This window comes from Arachis stenosperma, chromosome 1 (assembly GCF_014773155.1).
Source record: "Arachis stenosperma cultivar V10309 chromosome 1, arast.V10309.gnm1.PFL2, whole genome shotgun sequence".
NCBI classification, from domain to species: Eukaryota; Viridiplantae; Streptophyta; class Magnoliopsida; order Fabales; family Fabaceae; genus Arachis; species Arachis stenosperma.
In genome coordinates, this window is record NC_080377.1 from 54,270,491 (window position 1) to 54,289,490 (window position 19,000).

Genomic DNA, 19,000 nt, shown 5'->3' on the forward strand with positions numbered 1-19,000 from the left:
ATTTTTGGTGGAACACCAAACTTAGCATCCAACATTCACCCCTTAACTATTTTGGTGTGCAACACCAAACTTAGCTCTTTGCAATACATAGAAATCTACTCAACTCTTTTATTAAATTAGCTATGAAGAGAAAATTACCTCAGGTTGGGTTGCCTCCCAACAAGCGCTCTTTTAATGTCACTAGCTTGACATCCTTCATTCTTTGATCATGGGGGTTGAAAATCATAGTGCTTCAACTTTTCTCCTCTTACTGTGAACTTCCTTCCAGTCTCCTCTTTGATGATCTCTAGGTGTTCAAGTGAAAGGACCCGGTTCACAGTGTAGTATTCAGATAATTGTTGAGACACCTTCATTGGTTGGGTGTTTAACACCACTTTATCCCCTGGTGAAAAGCCTTCAGTAGGGATCTTCTTGTTTCTCCACCCTTTTGGCCTCTTCCTCTTTTCTTTCTCAAGAGATACTCCTTGCCTTGGTGGTTCTTTATCTGGGATGCTGAATTTGTCATCTGGGGGTTTTGGATCTAGTTCCTCCTTGACTTCTTTGGTTTGTTGCACCATCTCTACTTCTTTCAATCGTGGATTTAGAAGTCTTGGATTTAACTCATTGAATGCCTCCTTCAAGCTTTGATCTCTGGTCTTATCCTTCATACAATCTTCTTCTTGAGTGGGCTCATGCAGGGTTTTAAAAACATGGAATACTAGGTGCTCATCATGCACTCTCAGCAATAATTCCCCTTTTTCAACATCTATCAGTGCTCTGCCCGTAGCTAGGAAAGGCCTCCCCAGAATGATGGGAGTGTTAGGGTCCTCTTCTATATCTGAGATAACAAAGTCAGCAGGGAGAAAGAATTTTCCCACTTTTACCAACACATTCTCCACGACTCCCAGTGCTTGCTTAATGGATTTGTCAGCCATTTGGAGAACTATTTGTGTGGACTTCAGCTCAGAAATTTTAAGTTTCCTCATTAGAGACAAAGGCATCAAGTTTATGCTTGCACCGAGGTCACAGAATGACTTTTCAATTGTTATGTTTCCTATGGTACAAGGTATATAAAAACTCCCAGGATCATCTTTCTTCTCTTGCAACTCTCTTTGGAGGATAGCACTACATTCCTTTGTCATCTTAACAATCTGTCCTTCCTTCAGGGATCTTTTCTTTGTCAGCACTTCCTTCATAAATTTGGCATATAGTGGCATCTGTTCAAGTGCTTCCAAGAAAGGAATATTGATGCTGAGTGTCTTGAATATGTCCAGGAATTTTGAGTATTTCTTATCCTCATTTTCTTTTTTAAACCTCTGAGGGTATGGAAGTTTGGGGACACAAGGATTCACTCCTTCCCTCTTCTCTTGTAGTTGTGATTCAAGGATGTTCTTGTCTCCCTTTGAAATTTGTGCATTTTTGGTTTCTTGATCCTCTTTACTTCTCTCCTCTGTCTCTTCTTGTGAAACTTCTCTGTTGTGTTTGTCCTGATTGATGGCTTCCTTCTTCATAGTCTTCTCACTTCCCACTGTGATTGCTTTGCACTCCTCCCATTTTGTGGCTTTTCCTTTGTTCCTTAGATAGTCTTCAGTGGTACTGGGGGATGCATTTTGTTGCTTCTCACCCAACTCTGAAACTTGCTTAGCCATTTGCCCCATGTGTCTCTCGAGGTTTCTAATTGAGGTCTCTTGGTTTTTGAATGCCAGGGCCTGATCTTGTCTAGCCATCTCTTGATTTTTCATGAGTTTCTCCATCATTTTCTCTAGACTTGAGATTCTTTGAGAGTCTGGATTTGGTTGTGGTTGTGTGAAATGAGATGGTTGTTGCTAAAAGTTGTTTGAATTAATTGTGGGGGTACTTTGTGGGTGGGATGTGGATGTGGAAAAGTTATTCTGGTGGTTTTGTGAGATGTTATGGGGTTGGTGATATGTGTTTTGTGAATTTTTGAATTGGTTAGTATTATTGGGTAAATGGTTATGGTTGTTTGTGTTGCTAAGGCTGTCAGAGTTGAAGTCCCTTTGTCCTTGATTCTGATGCTCACCCCACCTTGAATTAGAATAAGTCTTCCAGGGTGTCTTATGTGCATCACCATGAAAATTGTGTTGAGATGTGTTATTCGTGCATTGCACCTGCTCAGGGCTTTGTTGCTCATAATTGAATGTCCCAAAACTTTCTTCAGATTGCTTCCATCCATGTGAAGTTTGAGATTGGCTTTGTGTATTTACTGCAGCATTTTGCAGTCCATCAATTTTCTTAGCCATCTGCTCAAATTGTTGCTGAATTTGTTGATGCATCACTTTGAAGATGGTATCCACACCTTCCAGCTCCAGTACATCCCTCCTCTGGGCTATTTGGCGTTGTTTTTGATGAGCAAAGAAGTATTGATTGTTTGCCACCATCTCTATGAGGTTTTGGGCTTCCTCTGCTGTCTTCATTAGCTGCAATGAGCCTCCTGCTGAATGATCTAATGCTTCCTGAGCTTTCTGGGTCAACCCTTCATAGAAGTTTTGGAGTCTATTCCACTCACTAAACATTTCTGGAGGACACTTCCTGATTAAGGCCTTGTATCTCTCCCAGGCATCATACAGCGACTCTCCATCCATTTGAATAAATGTTTGCACCTCCGTTTTCAACTTGATGACTCTCTGAGGTGGGTAGAACTTGGCTAGGAATTTGCTCACCAATTCATCCCAATTGTTGATGCTCTCTTTGGGAAAGGTTTCCAGCCATTGAGTAGCATTGCCCCTCAAAGAAAATGGGAACAGAAGTAATTTGTAAATGTCAGGATGAACCCCATTTGTCTTGACTGTTTCACAAATCCTTAAGAAAACAGACAAATGTTGGTTGGGGTCTTCAAGAGGGCCACCTCCATAAGCACAATTGTTCTGCACCAAGGTGATTAGTTGAGGCTTCAACTCAAAGTCATTTGCCTGAACATTTGGGGTGAGGATGCTGCTCCCATAATGTCTGGGATTGGGGATAGTGTAAGAGGCCAACACCTTTCTTGCAGGCTGGGCATTGTTTCTCACTCCCTCTTCACGCACCTCAGCCTCCATAACTTGCAAAAATCACAAACAAACCAAATGAGAAATGAACATTCTAGTGCCAGAATGTGGTTAGAGGGTTAGGTGACACAATGTGTCAAACAGTTAATGTGCTTAGTAAAAAAAATGCTTAATCTAGACCACCACCTCACTTAATCATTGTCAATCTATTTCAATCCCCGGCAACGGCGCCAAAAACTTTATGTGCGGAAAACGATCCGACACAAAACTCACCGGCAAGTGCACCGGGTCGCATCAAGTAATAATAACTCACGGGAGTGAGGTCGATCCCACAGGGATTGAAGGATTGAGCAATTTTAGTTTAGTGGTTGATTTAGTCAAGCGAATCAAGATTTGGTTGAGTGATTTGTGATTTGCAGAATTTAAATTGCATAGAAAGTAAAGGGAATGGGTAATTGGCATGAAAATAAAGAGAACAGGAGTTAAAGTGCTGAATCTTAAAGAACAAGAAATTAAATGGCAGAAACTTAGAACGCAAGAAATGTAAATTGCAAAATCTTAAAATGCATGAAATGTAAATGGCGTGAATTGTAAAGGGAATTGGGAGTTGGATTTGCAGAAATTAAACAAGGAAAAGTAAAATTGCAACAAGCAGAGAATTAGAGAATGGCTTGGATCAAACCGGATCTTAAACAGAAAAGTAAATGAGCATGGAAACATTAAACAGGGAGTGGTAAATGGGAAATCCGGATCTCAGGACCCAAGAGACTAGAAAACCAAGTCTAGATCTCAATGCCTTCCTAGATCCAACAAGAACAATTGCAAGGAAATTGTAAATTGCAAAGAGATTAGATGAAGAAGCAAGTAACCGAAACTGAAATTTAATTAAGCAGAAAATTAAACGAGATCCCAAGGTGAGATTGAAACAGAATTTCTTCAATTCTCTCCCTAAGATCCGAAGCAAGGAAAGTAAAGAGTGCTTGGCAAGAACAAGGAAGAAGAGAGATCAATTCTCCTCCCCAATTCTCTTGAATTAAAACAACAATGCTAGAATGTAAAAGTGAGCTCCCAATGCCAACCGAAAAGAAAGCTCTATGAAAACTAAAAAAAAAAAGCTCTCTAATAACTTGAATTCTATCCTATTTATACACTTTCTTCAAATGATCTTCAAGCCTTGAGTTGGGCCTTTGCTCTTGGTGGAATTGGGTTGAGAGAGGCCTTGGTTGATTGCTCTTGGAGTTTGGAGAAGAACCAAATTGAACCGGGTTTGAAATCATGAAAGCTTGAGTAAAAGTTGGAGTAAAAGTTAGGGGCTAACTTTTGCTCCAACTTTTCACATCAGCACCCTTCCTTGCTGATACCAACGTTGGGGCAAAAGTTTGGGGTCTAACTTTTGCTCCAACGTTGGCCTCCCTTATGCACATTTATGGCGCCAACTTTGTCCTCTTGTCATGTTGCCAATTTTATGCCCAATATAGACTATCATATATGGTTGGAAAGCTCTAAATGTCAGCTTTCTAACCCACTTGGAATCACTTCAATTGGACATCTACATCTCAAGTTATGATCATTTGAAGAGGGCATGGTTGCTGGCTTTGGTGTGCAGCGTTTGAGGTAAAGTTTGCCTCAAACGTTGGCGAAAACGCCAGTTCTGGAGGCTCAAACGTATTGTCCACCCCATACTATTATACATTGTTGGAAAGCCCTGAATGTCTACTTTCCATTGCCGTTTAAAGCGCATCAATTGGAGCTCTACAGCTCGAGTTATACTCCGTTGAAGGTGCAGAGGTCAGTTGGCCTCACTGCAGGTTGCCACCATGTTCATTTATACACATTGCGGGGCAGTTTTCTCCCTCAATTTTAGTGTCCATCATGCAGTGCCATATATGCTTGGAAAGCTCTTGATTCCTACTTTCCAATGCTTCTTGAATCATCTCATTTGGAGCTCTGTAGCTCAAGTTATTCTTGTTGGAAGTATACCCCTTCAAGCTATTGTGGTGTGTGGCGCCAACGTTAGCCCAAAAGTTAGAGGCTAACGTTGGCGCAAACTTTTTGCTCCCAGGGTGTGTTTTTCATGCGCCAACGTTAGCCTAAAAGTTAGAGGCTAACGTTGGCTCAAACTTTTGGTGCCCCAGGGAGTGTTTTGCATGTGCCAACGTTAGCCCAAAAGTTAGGGGCTAACGTTGGGGCAAACTTTTCACCCAAAAGTTTGTGCAAAAGTTTGAGGCTAACTTTTGGTCCAGCTTTTTGCTTCCTGGTTCATTTTCACTTATTCCAAAAGTTTGAGCTAAAGTTTGAGGCAAACTTTTGCTCAAACTTTTTGTCCTCTCTTCCTCCTAGCCATTCCTTCTTGCTTCAACCTTTCTCCAAGCTTTCTTCACCTATCATTAATCAACCAAACACATCAAAGCTATGCTCAAAATCATGAGATATTCATTCTTTCACAATATGTAACAAATATAGCATAAAACCTCATGAAATTGCATTAATTCATCTATGGTTGATTCAATCAAAGGAAGCATGAAAATCTACCCAAATTAGCTTGCTTAGAGCTCAAGAAAGTACATAATTCAATTGAAAACAAAAGAAAAAGGCTAGTGAAACTAGGCTAAGATGACCTGTCATCACACTTGCCGGTTAGTTTGTAGGTTATAAATTCCACACCACTCGGCCATACATATCAACCACTGGACATATGCAAGAATAACAGTGTATTAATTTATTCAAGAGGATCTTCAATTAGATAAATGAGGAAGAAGAAAACCATGAGTACTACTAGTTACCTCACAGCAATGGGATACGTATAAACTTGTCTCTTAAATGGACACTGTTGAGGAAATCTCTGGTAAATCCAAGTAAGTATAAGCAGAGTGCATCTGGCAATATCTGAGATGTCCCAATGTGCTGCAGAGCATATGGAGTGGTAGGTCCATGCAAGCATAGCAGATGCCTAGATAGATTGCGGTACCTCTGGAATTCATCCAATAGTGGCAGCCACCGAATATGGAAGTCATCCAACAGTATGTAATACCTCGTGTACTGTCGGAGAGTGTTTGGATCAGCGGTATCGGGCATATACCAGACTCGGTCCCGAAGCCATGCTAGCTTGATAGAGAAAGACTCCTTCCTCTACGCACCTTGTTGCTGACCATGGGAAGGCTTGGCACCAAGTACCTGCTCCACCCAATCCTAGGTTGAGTGCCCATACCATGTTTGAAAATCACAGAAGCATGATGTGTAAGCATCATTTGTGCCTTTTCTTATTGATTTATATAGTGATTTGTTGAATTATTAAGAGATTTAGGAGATTTCTGCCCTCTTAGATGCTACTTTGAGTTGTTCTTATATTTTATTGATTACAGGTAGCATTCGGGTGAGATTTGGCAGAATTTAGAAAGAAGAAAAACAAGAGAGTTTGCTGCTGCCACTTTGGCGCTAAATGCCACCTCACCGATGTTTAACACTGGGGGACGTTGAATTGCGTACAAGGCACGCTGGACTGGTGATTCTAAACACTCAGTCACAGGCGTTTAGCGCCGAGAGCGTGAATCAAGGTGGTCCCCATGCGTGCAACAAGAATCAATGGAAGACTTTTTTATTTGATGTTAAATCAAATAATCAAATAGAAAAGATTTATTAGGTTTTAATTTAAGTTTTAAATTAATTACAATTAGGACTATAAATAGGATAGAGATATACCCTCGTGGGGAGCTCTCTTCTCCAATTCCTTATTCCACAATTTATAGTTTTTCTCTCCTAGGGTTTTCTCTAAACCATGAGCCACTAAACCTCCATTGTTAAGGTTAGGAGCTCTGTTTACTTTGATGGATTAATAATTATTTTTTCTTCTACTCTTGACTAAAGCATTAATTTATGTTTAAGAATTTTTTTATCATACGGATTAGTGTGTATTGAAAGATAACTCTAATCTAAATTGAATTCTTTTGAATCTTGGAAAAGTTATATCACTAGAATTATATCTTGAAACCGTCTTCTTACAACTCCTTAATTATCTGGATTTAATGTGATACATGACATATAATTGGACCATTTTTAGGTTCTTAGGGTTTGCGTGGCTAATAAATTAGAATTTGAACTTAACCCTCTAATATAATTGATTGATCAAGGAATTTAATGGTTGGTTATGTTAGAGGAGATTGAATTGCCTAGGAATAGAAATTCAATCACCTAGAGTTTTCCATAAACTCAATCTTTGCATGATCAAGATAGTTGACATTGAATATTAATCCAAAAATTTAAATATATCCAAAGCCTTAACACTTTTTCCATACTATTTTTTCAACTATTTACTGCTTGTTTTTCTTAATTTACTGTCTTTTATGCTATTTGATACTCAAAACTCTCATTTCAATTTGTCTAACTAGAACAATTAACCAACCATTGCTTGCTTAGTCCATTAATCCTCGTAGGATCGACACTCACTCAGCTGAATTCAGTGTTGTCAGAACCGGACTGAACCGCCCAATCGGACTAGAAACCTGGTGAACTGGCAGTAGAACCGGTCTGGCTGAGCTTTCTGACCGGATAAGGAAGCGAACCGGAAAGACTTGGTTTGAACTAGCCGAGTTTGACCAAAACTGGTGAACCGACAGGTTTCATTTAACCCGGGCCGGTTTGAATTAAAATTAAAAAAAATTCAGAAAATTGAGCTGCTTCTGAAACCCTAGCTCAAGCCTCCTACCTCCATCCCCTTTCCCTGTTTCTCTTCCCAAACCTTTTGGCCATGACTCCATGAGAGACCACCTAAGAGTTTGAGACAGAGAGTGTGAGATAGACCCATTTAGCTAGCGCAGAAGTGCCACCTCACTCGGCTCACCGTCATCGTAGGAGGCAACTGTACCAGTGCACCATCCACAACAGCCAAGAAGCATCTCCATCGAAGATTCAAGTCGCCTCCTGCTACTACTTGTCAGTCGTCACCTCCAGTCTCCCTCTTCTCTGCTCGTCCCTCCATGTATGTATTTTTAATTTTTTTTTAAGTTATTCAGGATATAAAAATTTCAATAATTTAGTACTTTTGTGAGAGTTAATTGGTTAATGATATTGATTATGTATGTTGATTTATGTTTGACTTGTGTTAGAATTTAGATGGTTGATTGTTCAGTTTTTTGTAACATATTGTTGTTATATATGTTGATTATCTATGTTGATTTCTATTTGATCTCTCTTGATTGTTGATTTATGTTTGATTTCTATTCAGTTTGTTGATTATCCATTGTTGTTAGATTGTTGATTGTTGATTATCTGTTATATATGTTAGTTGCTGTTGTATATTATTCTTAGTAGTTAGTGGATTATTGTGGTACATTATTCCAGGAGATTAGTCATTTAGTCCAGGTTGATTAGGAATTTAGGATGGCTTCATCAAATACACCATCAGAAACACCAACTTCTCAGGAACAATGATCAACTCCTGATCCAACAATTGGAACCCAAAAAAATAGTAACAGAGGAAAATTAATCCTGCATGGGGCCATTGTAAACAAGATGTGGATAAAGAAAAAACTATTCTGTTATGTATTTATTACGAGAAGCTTATTAGGGGTGGAGGAATTAACCGGGTTAAGCATCATTTGGCTAGAAAAGGTGGAGATATTGAGGCATGCCAAAAGGTGCCAGCTGTGGTGAGACACTGATGAGCGGATAATTTATACGCTTTTTGGCATTGTTTTCAGTATGTTTTTAGTATGTTTTAGTTAGTTTTTATTATATTTTTATTATTTTTTAGTTAAAATTCACTTTTCTGGACTTTACTATGAGTTTGTATATTTTTCTGTGATTTCAGGAATTTTCTGGCTGAAATTGAGGGACCTGAGCAAAAATCTGATCCAAAGACTGAAAAGGACTGCAGATGCTGTTGGTTTCTGACCTCCCTGCACTCGAAGTAGATTTTCTAGAGCTACAGAAACCCAATTGGCGCGCTCTCAATTGCGTTGGAAAGTAGACATCCTGGGCTTTCCAGCAATGTATAATAGTCTATACTTTGCCCGAGATTTGACGGCCCAAACCGGCGTTCCAAATCAGCTTAAGAATGCCCGGCATTAAACGCCGGAACTGGCACAAGAATGGGAGTTAAACGCCCAAACTGGCACAAAAGCTGGTGTTTAACTCCAAGAAAAGTCTCTACACATGAAAGCTTCAATGCTCAGCCCAAGCACACACCAAGTGGGCCCAGAAGTGGATTTTTATGTCATTTACTCATCTTTGTAAACCCTAGGCTACTAGTTCTCTACAAATAGGACCTTTTACTATTGTATTTTCATCTTGGTAGCTATCTTTGAGTAGTCTTATGCTATCTTAGATCATTGGGAGGCTGGCCTCAGGGCCATGCCTAGACCTTGTTCTTATGTATTTTCAACGGTGGAGTTTCTACACACTATAGATTAAGGTGTGGAGCTCTGCTGTACCTCGAGTATCAATGCAATTACTATTGTTCTTCTATTCAATTTGGCTTATTCTTGTTCTAAGATATTCATTCGCACCCAAGAACATGATGAATGTGATGATTATGTGACGCTCATCACCATTCTCACTTATGAACAAGTGCCTGACAACCACTTCTGTTCTACAAGCAAACAAGGCTTGAATGTTTATTTCTTGGATCCCTTAATCGGAATTTTCGTGGTATAAGCTAGAATTGATGGCGGCATTCAAGAGAATCCGGAAGGTCTAAACCTTGTCTGTGGTATTCTGAGTAGGATTTAATGATTGAATGACTGTGACGAGCTTCAAACTCCTGAAGGCTGGGCGTTAGTGACAGACGCAAAAGAATCAATGGATTCTATTCCAACTTGATTGAGAACCGACAGATGATTAGCCGTGCTGTGACAGAGCATGTTGAACATTTTCACTGAGAGGACGGGACTGTAGCCACTGACAATGGTGATGCCCAACATACAGCTTGCCATGGAAAGGAGTAAGAAGGATTGGATGAAGACAGTAGGAAAGCAGAGAGACGGAAGGGACAAAGCATCTCCATACGCTTATCTGAAGTTCTCACCAATGAATTACATAAGTATCTCTATCTTTATTTTATGCTTTATTCATAAATCATCCATAACCATTTGAATTCGCCTGACTGAGATTTACAAGGTGACCATAGCTTGCTTCATACCAACAATCTCCGTGGGATCGACCCTTACTCGTGTAAGGTTTATTACTTGGACGACCCAGTGTACTTGCTGGTTAGTTGTGCGAAGTTGTGAAATTATGTTTAGACCACGGTATTGAGCACCAAGTTTTTGGAGCCATTACCGGGGACTGTTTGAGTTGTGAAAAGAATGAATCACAATTTCGTGCACCAGACACCAATTCAATCAAAATATTGAAGATCTTCAAACCAAGAAAAGGAAAACTCAATTAGAATATGCATAAAGTTATAAGGCTTGTTATGAATTTGAAATGGAATTTGGTGAGATTGAATGTAATGAGATGCGACAACAACAAACATCAAGACTTCCAGCACCTAGCTCTAGAAAAGGAAAACAACTCAAGGGATTACAATCTGTTTTTTCACCGGCAGCAACACCTGGAGCTCAACCAACTATCAAAAGTGTTCTCCAAAGCAAAGAAATTGTGGAGAAGTGTGATATTGCTATTGCAAGATGGATGATAGATGCCTCTGTGCCATTCAATGCAGTTAATTCAGTTTATTATATGCCGATGATCGATGCTATTGCAAACATGGGTGCAGGGTATAAAGGGCCAAATTATGAAAGAGTATATGGATATTTGTTGAGAAAATTGGTTGAAGATGTAAAGAAGATGATTGAAGATTATTGTGTAATCTAGAAACAAACTGGATGTACTATCATGGCCGATTGATGGACTGATCGTTGTAGGCGCACTTTAATTAATTTCTTGGTTTATTGCCCTAAAGGAACTGTTTACCTAAAGTCAGTTGATGCTTCTCATATCTCGAAAACTGCTGATGCTTTGTTTAATTTGCTTAGGGATGTTGTGTTATTTGTTGGCTCTGAGAATGTTGTATATGTAGTGATGGATAATGCTGTAAATTACGTTGCTGCTGGAAGGTTATTGGAATCCAAGTTTTCTAGATTGTATTGGTCTCCTTGTGCAGTACATTGTGTTAATCTGATGTTGCAGGATATTGAAAAGTTAGAGAAAGTGAGTGAAACTGTGTCACAAGTTTCAATGATTACAAAGTATATCTATAATCATTGCCATCCTTTGTACTTGATGAGAAAGTTCACAAGCAGACGAGAAATACTTCGCCCAGCTCTAACTCGATTTGCCACTAATTTTATTGCTTTGCAAAGTATTTTGGCTCAAAAGGATGCATTGAGAGCTATGGTGACATCTAGAGAATGGACAAGCTCAGCTTACTGTAAAGAAGCCAAAGCCAAAAAGTTTGTGGATTAAGTCTTAGATTCTAAATTTTGGAATCAATGCACTGATATTGTTAAGCTTACTGAGCCACTTATTCGTGTATTGCGTATTATGGATCATGAAGATAGAGCTGCAATGGGTTTTCTTTATCAAGCTATTTATAAGGCTAGGGAAGAGATGGTGAAGAAGTTTCAAAAAAGAAAGAGGGTAGTTGATCCTTATTTAAAGATTTCAGATTCACGTTGGGATTCACAACTTAAAAGAAACCTTCATGCTACTCGTTATTGGTTAAATCCAGCTTTTCGATTTAATGCTGCAAAATTTGAAAAGCACAAGCAAACAACTTCTGGCCTACTAGATGTCATTGAGAGATATGCTTACGGTGATGCAGATTTGAATTCTAAATTGACAAGAGAGATGAGAATCTTTAAGAATGTTGAAGGAGACTTTGGAAGATAGTCTGCACTACGTGAGCGAAGCACAGTAATGCCTGGTAAATTTTTTTTTAAAATTAGTCTTTTATGATTTGATTTTTATGATTGTGATATATTATTTCCTTTTAATGTTAAGATCAATATTGGAAATCTTATGGATGTGTAGTACCAAACTTGCAAAAGTTAGCGATTCATGTTTTGAGTCAAACTTGTAGTTCTTCGGGTTGTTAGCGTAATTGGAGCATTTTTTAACACATTCACTCAAAGGAAAGGAATCAATTAGAGCATCAAAAACTTAATGATCTTGTTTATGTTCATTACAACTTAAGGCTACAACAAAGGTCCTTTTTATTAATTTTTCTTGAAGGCATTATTTTAAATTTTTAGTCATAAAAAGAATAATCAAGTTAATTGATAATATAGGAACCAAATGAGAAAGAAAAGTTATTATCCAATTTGTCTTGATGCATTTGAGGATCATTCGGAATGGATAATGGAAGATTCACCACCATTTTTAACTCCTGAAGAAGTTGATGCTTTACGGAATGATCTTGCAAATATGTCTCTTCAATCATCTTTAGATGATTTGGGTATGTTTTTGTTAGGGGTGATTTTGTAATGCTTTAACCAAATGTTTTGCCTTATTATTGATTATGATTTGCGAAACATTATTGAAATGCTAGATCAATTAAATCTGGAAGATGATCGAAATGATGATGAAGCTAATATAATTTTGTGGAAAATGCAAATCAGAATGAAACCAATCAGGATGTAGCTCTAGATTTATCAGATGAAGAAAGATATCCAGACTTTGAAATTACTCCTTGGATATAATCCATGAATTTTTATTTTCATTGTGTTAAATTGAGTTGTTTATGTAATAGTACTAACAAATTTTATGTTTATTTTTGTATTACTTATTTTTAGAATTTGAGACTTAATATTTATTAAAATGTTATTGGAGATTAAGTTTTTAGGTATTTTATATGTTTTACTTATGTGAGACCGGGTTAACCGGTTCAACCAGTGACCCACCCCTTAGTGAATTCTTCAGCTTTCTCCTCTGAAAAATTACACTGGTGTGCCATGCCCAGTAGCTGGCATGCCATGCCTTCAATAAATTCTCATTCTTCTACTCTGGAAACTTATATTGGCGTGCCACGCCCTTGATAAAGCATGAGTTGCCCTTCAGGTCCAGTAGCTGGCGTGCCATGCCTTAAATCCTAAGTGGCACGCCCATTGTTCTTCTTCTTTGGTTGCTTGTATTGGTGTGCCACACCTTCGACCTCAAGTGGCATGTCCATGGTAGGGGCTTAATCCTTCCTTTCTGGAACAATAAACTGGCGTGCCACGCCTTCGAGCTCAAGTGGCACGCCCAGTGTGAGAATAAGGTTGGCATGCCACGCCTTTGAGTTCAAGTGGCATGCCCATTTTGGTATTGAGCCCTTCAAGCTTGGCATGGCACGCCTAGAACCTAAGTGGCACGCCCAAGACACGAACCAAGTAAGCATGCCATGCTTTCGAGACCAAGTGGCACACCCAGTGTTTTGGACCTTCAACTCTCATCTGCTTAGTTGCATTGGCGTGCCACGCCTTCTTCTTCAAGTGGCAGGCCCATTGTATATGATAGTGTTGGCGTGCCACGCCCCCTTGTGTGTCTTCAAAATTACTCTCTGGAATATATAGTTGGCGTGCCATGCCTGGCTCTGGCGTGCCACGCCCATAGTAAACTTCATGGATTCTTCTCTGGTCTTGATAACTGGCATGCCACGCCCACTTAATTTGTTGGCATTTGCTCCAAGTGGCACGCCCAGCTCACACGCCCAGCTTTTCTTTCTTGCTTCCTTCTTCTTTTGTTGCTCTTTTCACCTGAAATTCAACAAAACTCATTTCAAAGTAATGTACCATAGTGTTCACCATTTAGTTCATGAAATTGCATTGATTGAATGAGATTATACTCTTTTTATGTCCTTTTAGATAAGAGAAAGAGATAGATGATGCAAGTCATTAGATCCTAGCTTATTCATCTCCAAGTTTCTGAGAATTTTTTATACATTCAAGACCAATGGGGTTCCAGCTAATGTCTACAGGTTGTTGTTATTTCCTTTTGCTGTGAATGACCGAGCTAGTCAGTGGCTTGAAACATAACCCAAGAAAAGTATAGCAACCTGGGTGGATTTGGTTAGTAAGTTTTTAACCAAATTCTTTCTGCCCCAAAGGTTGACCAAGCCGAGGATTGACATTCAAATGTTCAGGAAACTTGAAGGCGAGTCTCTCTATGAAGCTTCGGAGAGATTGATGATCAGACTTTTGTTAGTAAAGAATTCACAAATAAATCCTCGTTGCTAGTATAACTTCTAAACCAACAAAGAATCCTTTCATACAAAAGTTTGGTTGTCACTAAAGCAAACCCAATAAAATAAACCGTAGTATTTAAACCTCGGGTCGTCTCTCAAGGAATTGCAGGGAAGTGTATTTATTATTGATTATGAGATTTTCTGAGAAATTTTGGAATGAGGGGTGGGAAAAATAAATAATTATAATTTAGAGCAATGAAAATTAACAAGAGGTTTTATGTGATTAAAATAAAAAGCCTTGGCTAGGAGAAGAATAATCAGAAGTTCTATCCTTGTTGGATTTCCCAAGATTAATAATAATAGGTTCTTGTTTCTACTTAGTTAACCCTCAACGAATGAAGGAAAGTCAAGTAGTTGAGCTAACTCCAATTCACAAGTCCTAATCTTCTCTCTTGGGAAGGACTAGCGTTAGTGACTAGAGAGGCAGCCAACAATATCCAATTACAATTTAACTCTTGAGTCTTCCAACTCAAGGGTCTCCAAATATTAATCTAACTCCAAAGCCAAGTTGGAGGCCTACTCCATTGACATGGATGCCATGTTCGCATACATGTAAAGGGAGTAGAAAGAAGACATGATAATTGGAATGGAATTGAGATAATTAAGCAAATAAAGAATTAAAAAGAAAAATACTTTGTATTTATAAATTCCAAAATTAAAGATATTCATATGTAACTCTGAATAGGGTAAATGGGAAATTAAAAGAGTAAAAGAATAGGAAACAAACTAGAATGATAAAGACTTCAACAGAGGTAGTAACTCTGTTAATATCCAACTCAAAAGCATAAAATTAGGAATCCTAAAACCTAGAGAGAGGAGAGAGCCTATCTCTCTAGAAAACTACATCTAAAACCTAATTTGTGAATAATGAGAAGTGTATCCTCTGATTCCTCCACTCTGCAACCTCTAATCAGCATTTTTGGGCTTGAAACTGGGCCAAAAATAGCCCAGAAATCACCCCCAGCTATTTTTGATACGTACATCAAGTGGCTCATGTGCGCGTACGCGTCATGCACGCGTACGCGTTGCTTGTCTGCACACTATCCACGTGTCCGCGTGCTTTGCACGTGCGCATTGCCTAACAGCAAGAAAACTATGGCAAATTATATATCATTTCGAAGCCCCGGATGTTAGCTTTCTAACGCAACTGAAACCGCCTCATTTGGACCTCTGTAGCTCATGTTATGATCGATTGAGTGCAAAGAGGTCAAGGCTGACAGCTTTTCAATTCCTTCAATTTCTTGTATTCCTTCTACTTTTGCATGCTTCCTTTCCATCCTCTAAGCCATTCCTGCCCTATAAACCCTGAAAGCACTTAACACACATATGACGGCATCGAATGGTAATAAGAGAGGAATAAACATAGCAAATTTAACGCCAAAGAAGCATGTTTTCAATCATAACACAAAATTAATAAGGAAAGTGTAAAACATGCGAATTCTATGAATAAATGTGAGAATAGTGGATAAAATCCACTTAATTAAGGACAAGATGTACCACGAATTAGTGGTGCATCAGAGATACAAGGCTATGGTGAATAAGTGTCTTCCCGGCATGTTTACGGATTGGGGTACAACTATAGATTTTCTATGATGGTATCACTCTGGCTTCGAGACTTTCTCTGGATAATTCTGCAAGGGGTTCTTTGCACATTAAGACCATTGATGAGGCCTTCGATTCGATAGAAATGGTGGCCAACAATCAGTACTTGTATTCCTCAAAAAGAACCATGAGGAAAGGTGTCATGGAGTTGGATGCCTTAGATGCCATTCTTGCTCAGAACAAAGCTATATCTCAGCAGATTAATGCCATCACTCAACACTTGGGAGGTATGCAAGTTTTTTCTGTTGCTACCCAAGATACTTCTTATGCATGAGTAATGGAGTGTTCTCAATTTGGAAGCTATAGCTATGAGCAACCTCCAGCCGCATAGGTTAATTATATGGGTAATTTTTCAAGACCATCCAATAATGATACCTTTTCCAAGACATACAATCCATGATGGAGAAATCACCCAAATTTTGGCAGAAAAAATCAGAATCAAAGGCAACCGAATTTTAACAACAACAACTCCCACCAAAATCATTTCAACCAGCAACATCAGCCTTCTCAATTACACAATCCACTCCTAGCTTCTCAGAATACCTCAACATTAGAAGCAATCCTAGCAGAACTCTCCAAAAATACTAATAGTTTCATGCAAGAAACTAAAGCCACAATTAGAAACTTGGAGGTTCAGATGGGACAATTGAGCAAGCAAATTACCAAGAGAGGAATATACGACCATCTATGTAATAAGTAAAAAAGTGATGGATACTCAACCCTCCAGTGATGAAGGACTAGTTAAGAAAGTTATGAAAGAAGCCTGATACCCTGAGGAGCACGCTCTCTCTCACCTTACACATGCCAGGGTTGAGCAATCCAAATTGAAGGCTTCAGTGCCTGAGTACAAGTCAACACTTCCATACCCTAAAGGGCTTTAAGGAGAGAATAAGGATGAGCAATATTCTAATCTCTCTAAGGTATTTAAGACACTGCACATCAACATTCTATTCATAAATGTTTTTAAACAAATGCTGATGTATGTTCACTTCATGAAGGAATTGTTATCTGAAAAAAGACCCTTGAAGGGAAGCCAAACAGTGATACTAACAAGAGAGTGTAGTGCGATCATTTAAAGGAATGTGCCAGGTAAGAAGCCAGATCCTGGAGGTTTCCAAATCTCATGTACCATCAGAAACAACACCTTTAAAGGATCGTTATGTGAATAGCTCTTCAATTAGCGGACAAATCTATAAGGCAGGAACATTGGGTGGTTGAGAATGTTTTGGTCAAGGTGGGAAAGTTCTTCTTCTCAACATATTTTGTAATCCTTGACATGGAGGAAGATGAAAATTTCTCCATTATTCGAGGAAAACCATTTTTAGCCACTGAGAGATCTCTCATTGATTTGGAAAAATTAATAATGAGAGTGCATGATGAGCACTTGTTCTTTCTTGTCTTCAAAATCACACATCACTCAAATGAAGAGGAGAATTGCATGAATATTGTGTCCATTGGTCAAATCCTCCAGGAATCACCTGATGTTACAAAACAGAAGTTGCAGGAGGGAATCAATGAAATTTTTTTTGACATCAAGCCTAAGTTTGGTGTTGTGTGTGCTACATCAATTTAGGAGGAGACTCCTAGGAAGAAAGTACCCAAGGGTTGGAGAAAAAGGAAGATCCCCACTAAAGATTTCTCACCAGGATTGAAAGTGGTGTTGACTCACCATCCATCATTGCCTTATACAGTAAATAGAATCCTCTCTCTTGAGCATGTTGAGTTACTCCATGAAGATACAAGGAGAAGATTCACAGTCAGAGGATAAGAATTGAAGCCGTATGACCAACCCTCTCCTTAGCAGATATGAACTGTCAAGCTAGTGACGTTAAAGAAGTGCTTGTTGGGAGGCAACCCAATGTTCGTATCATCCTTCAATTGCATTCTACTTATTTTATTTTCATAGTTCATATTTTTCCTTATTTTTCACTTTAATTGAGTCATTTGTACTAAAGAAAACAGGAACAGGTGCACTTGGGACAGATTGGAAATCCCCAAGGAGGAAGAATTTACTTCTGGTGCCCCGGTGCCAAACGCCGAGACTTGGGTTTGGCGCCAGGAAGCACGTAAAAGGAGAAGTAGCCACTGACACCCTGGCATCTAGTGCCAGGGTGGTGCACAAAATTGTGATCTTCAATGGCGCCAACAACTTGGTACGCACAATTTTAATCTCAACTCTTTTTCACAACTTCGCACAACTAACCAGCAAGTGCACTGGGTCGTCCAAGTAATAAACCTTACGTGAGTAAGGGTCGATCCCACGAAGATTGTCGGCTTGACGCAAGCAATGGTAATGGAGTTTTGATAATTAAAAGATAAATAAACATAAAATAAAGATAGAGATACTTATGTAATTCATTGGTGGGAATTTCAGATAAGCATATGGAGATGCGTTGTTCCTTCTGAATCTCTGCTTTCCTACTGCCTTCATCCAATCCTTCATACTCCTTTCTATGGCAAGCTGTATGTTGGGGGATCACTGTTGTCAATGGCTACCGTCCGTCCTCTCAGTGAAAATGGTCCAAATGCGCTGTCACCGCACGGCTAATCATCTGTCGGTTCTCACTCATGTTGGAATAGGATCCATTGATCCTTTTGCGTCTGTCACTACGCCCAACACTTGCGAGTTTGAAGCTCGTCACAGTCATCTCATCCCAGATCCTACTTGGAATACCACAGACAAGATTTAGACTTTCCGAATCTTAAGAATGCTGCCAATTGATTCTAGCTTATACCACGAAGACTTTGATCGTGAACTAGAAGGCTAAGAGATATGCATTCAAGCTTGTTTTCGTGTAGAACGGAAGTATTTGTCAGGCACGCGTTCATAGGTTGAGAGTGATGATGAGCGTCACATAATCATCACATTCATCATGTTCTTGTGTGCGAAAGGATATCTTAGAATAAGAATAAGCATGAATTGAATAGAAAACAGTAGTAATTGCATTAATACTCGAGGAACAGCAGAGCTCCACACCTTAATCTATGGTATGTTGAAACTCCACCGTTGAAAATACATAAGTGATGATGGTCCAGGCATGGCCAAATGGCCAGCCTCCAAGTCTAAGGACTAAACATCCACAGATCCCAGCATTCTCAAATACAATAGTAAAAAGTCCTATTTATACTAGACTAGTTACTAGGATTTATAGAAATAAGTAAATGATGCAGAAATCCACTTTCGGGCCCACTTGGTGTGTGCTTGGGCTGAGCATTGAAGCTTTCACGTGTAGAGACTTTTTTTGGAGTTAAA

At 39.1% G+C, this 19,000-nt stretch overlaps 1 protein-coding gene across 1 annotated transcript; it reads left to right on the forward strand.

The window, feature by feature from the left end:
* The first annotated feature begins 10,406 nt into the window (after positions 1-10,406).
* Positions 10,407-11,387, forward strand: LOC130979848 (uncharacterized). The gene is made up of 2 exons (XM_057903395.1): positions 10,407-10,787; positions 10,902-11,387. The coding sequence occupies exons 1-2, from the start codon at positions 10,407-10,409 to the stop codon at positions 11,385-11,387; spliced, it is 867 nt and encodes a 288-aa protein (XP_057759378.1).
* Positions 11,388-19,000: the final 7,613 nt, after the last annotated feature.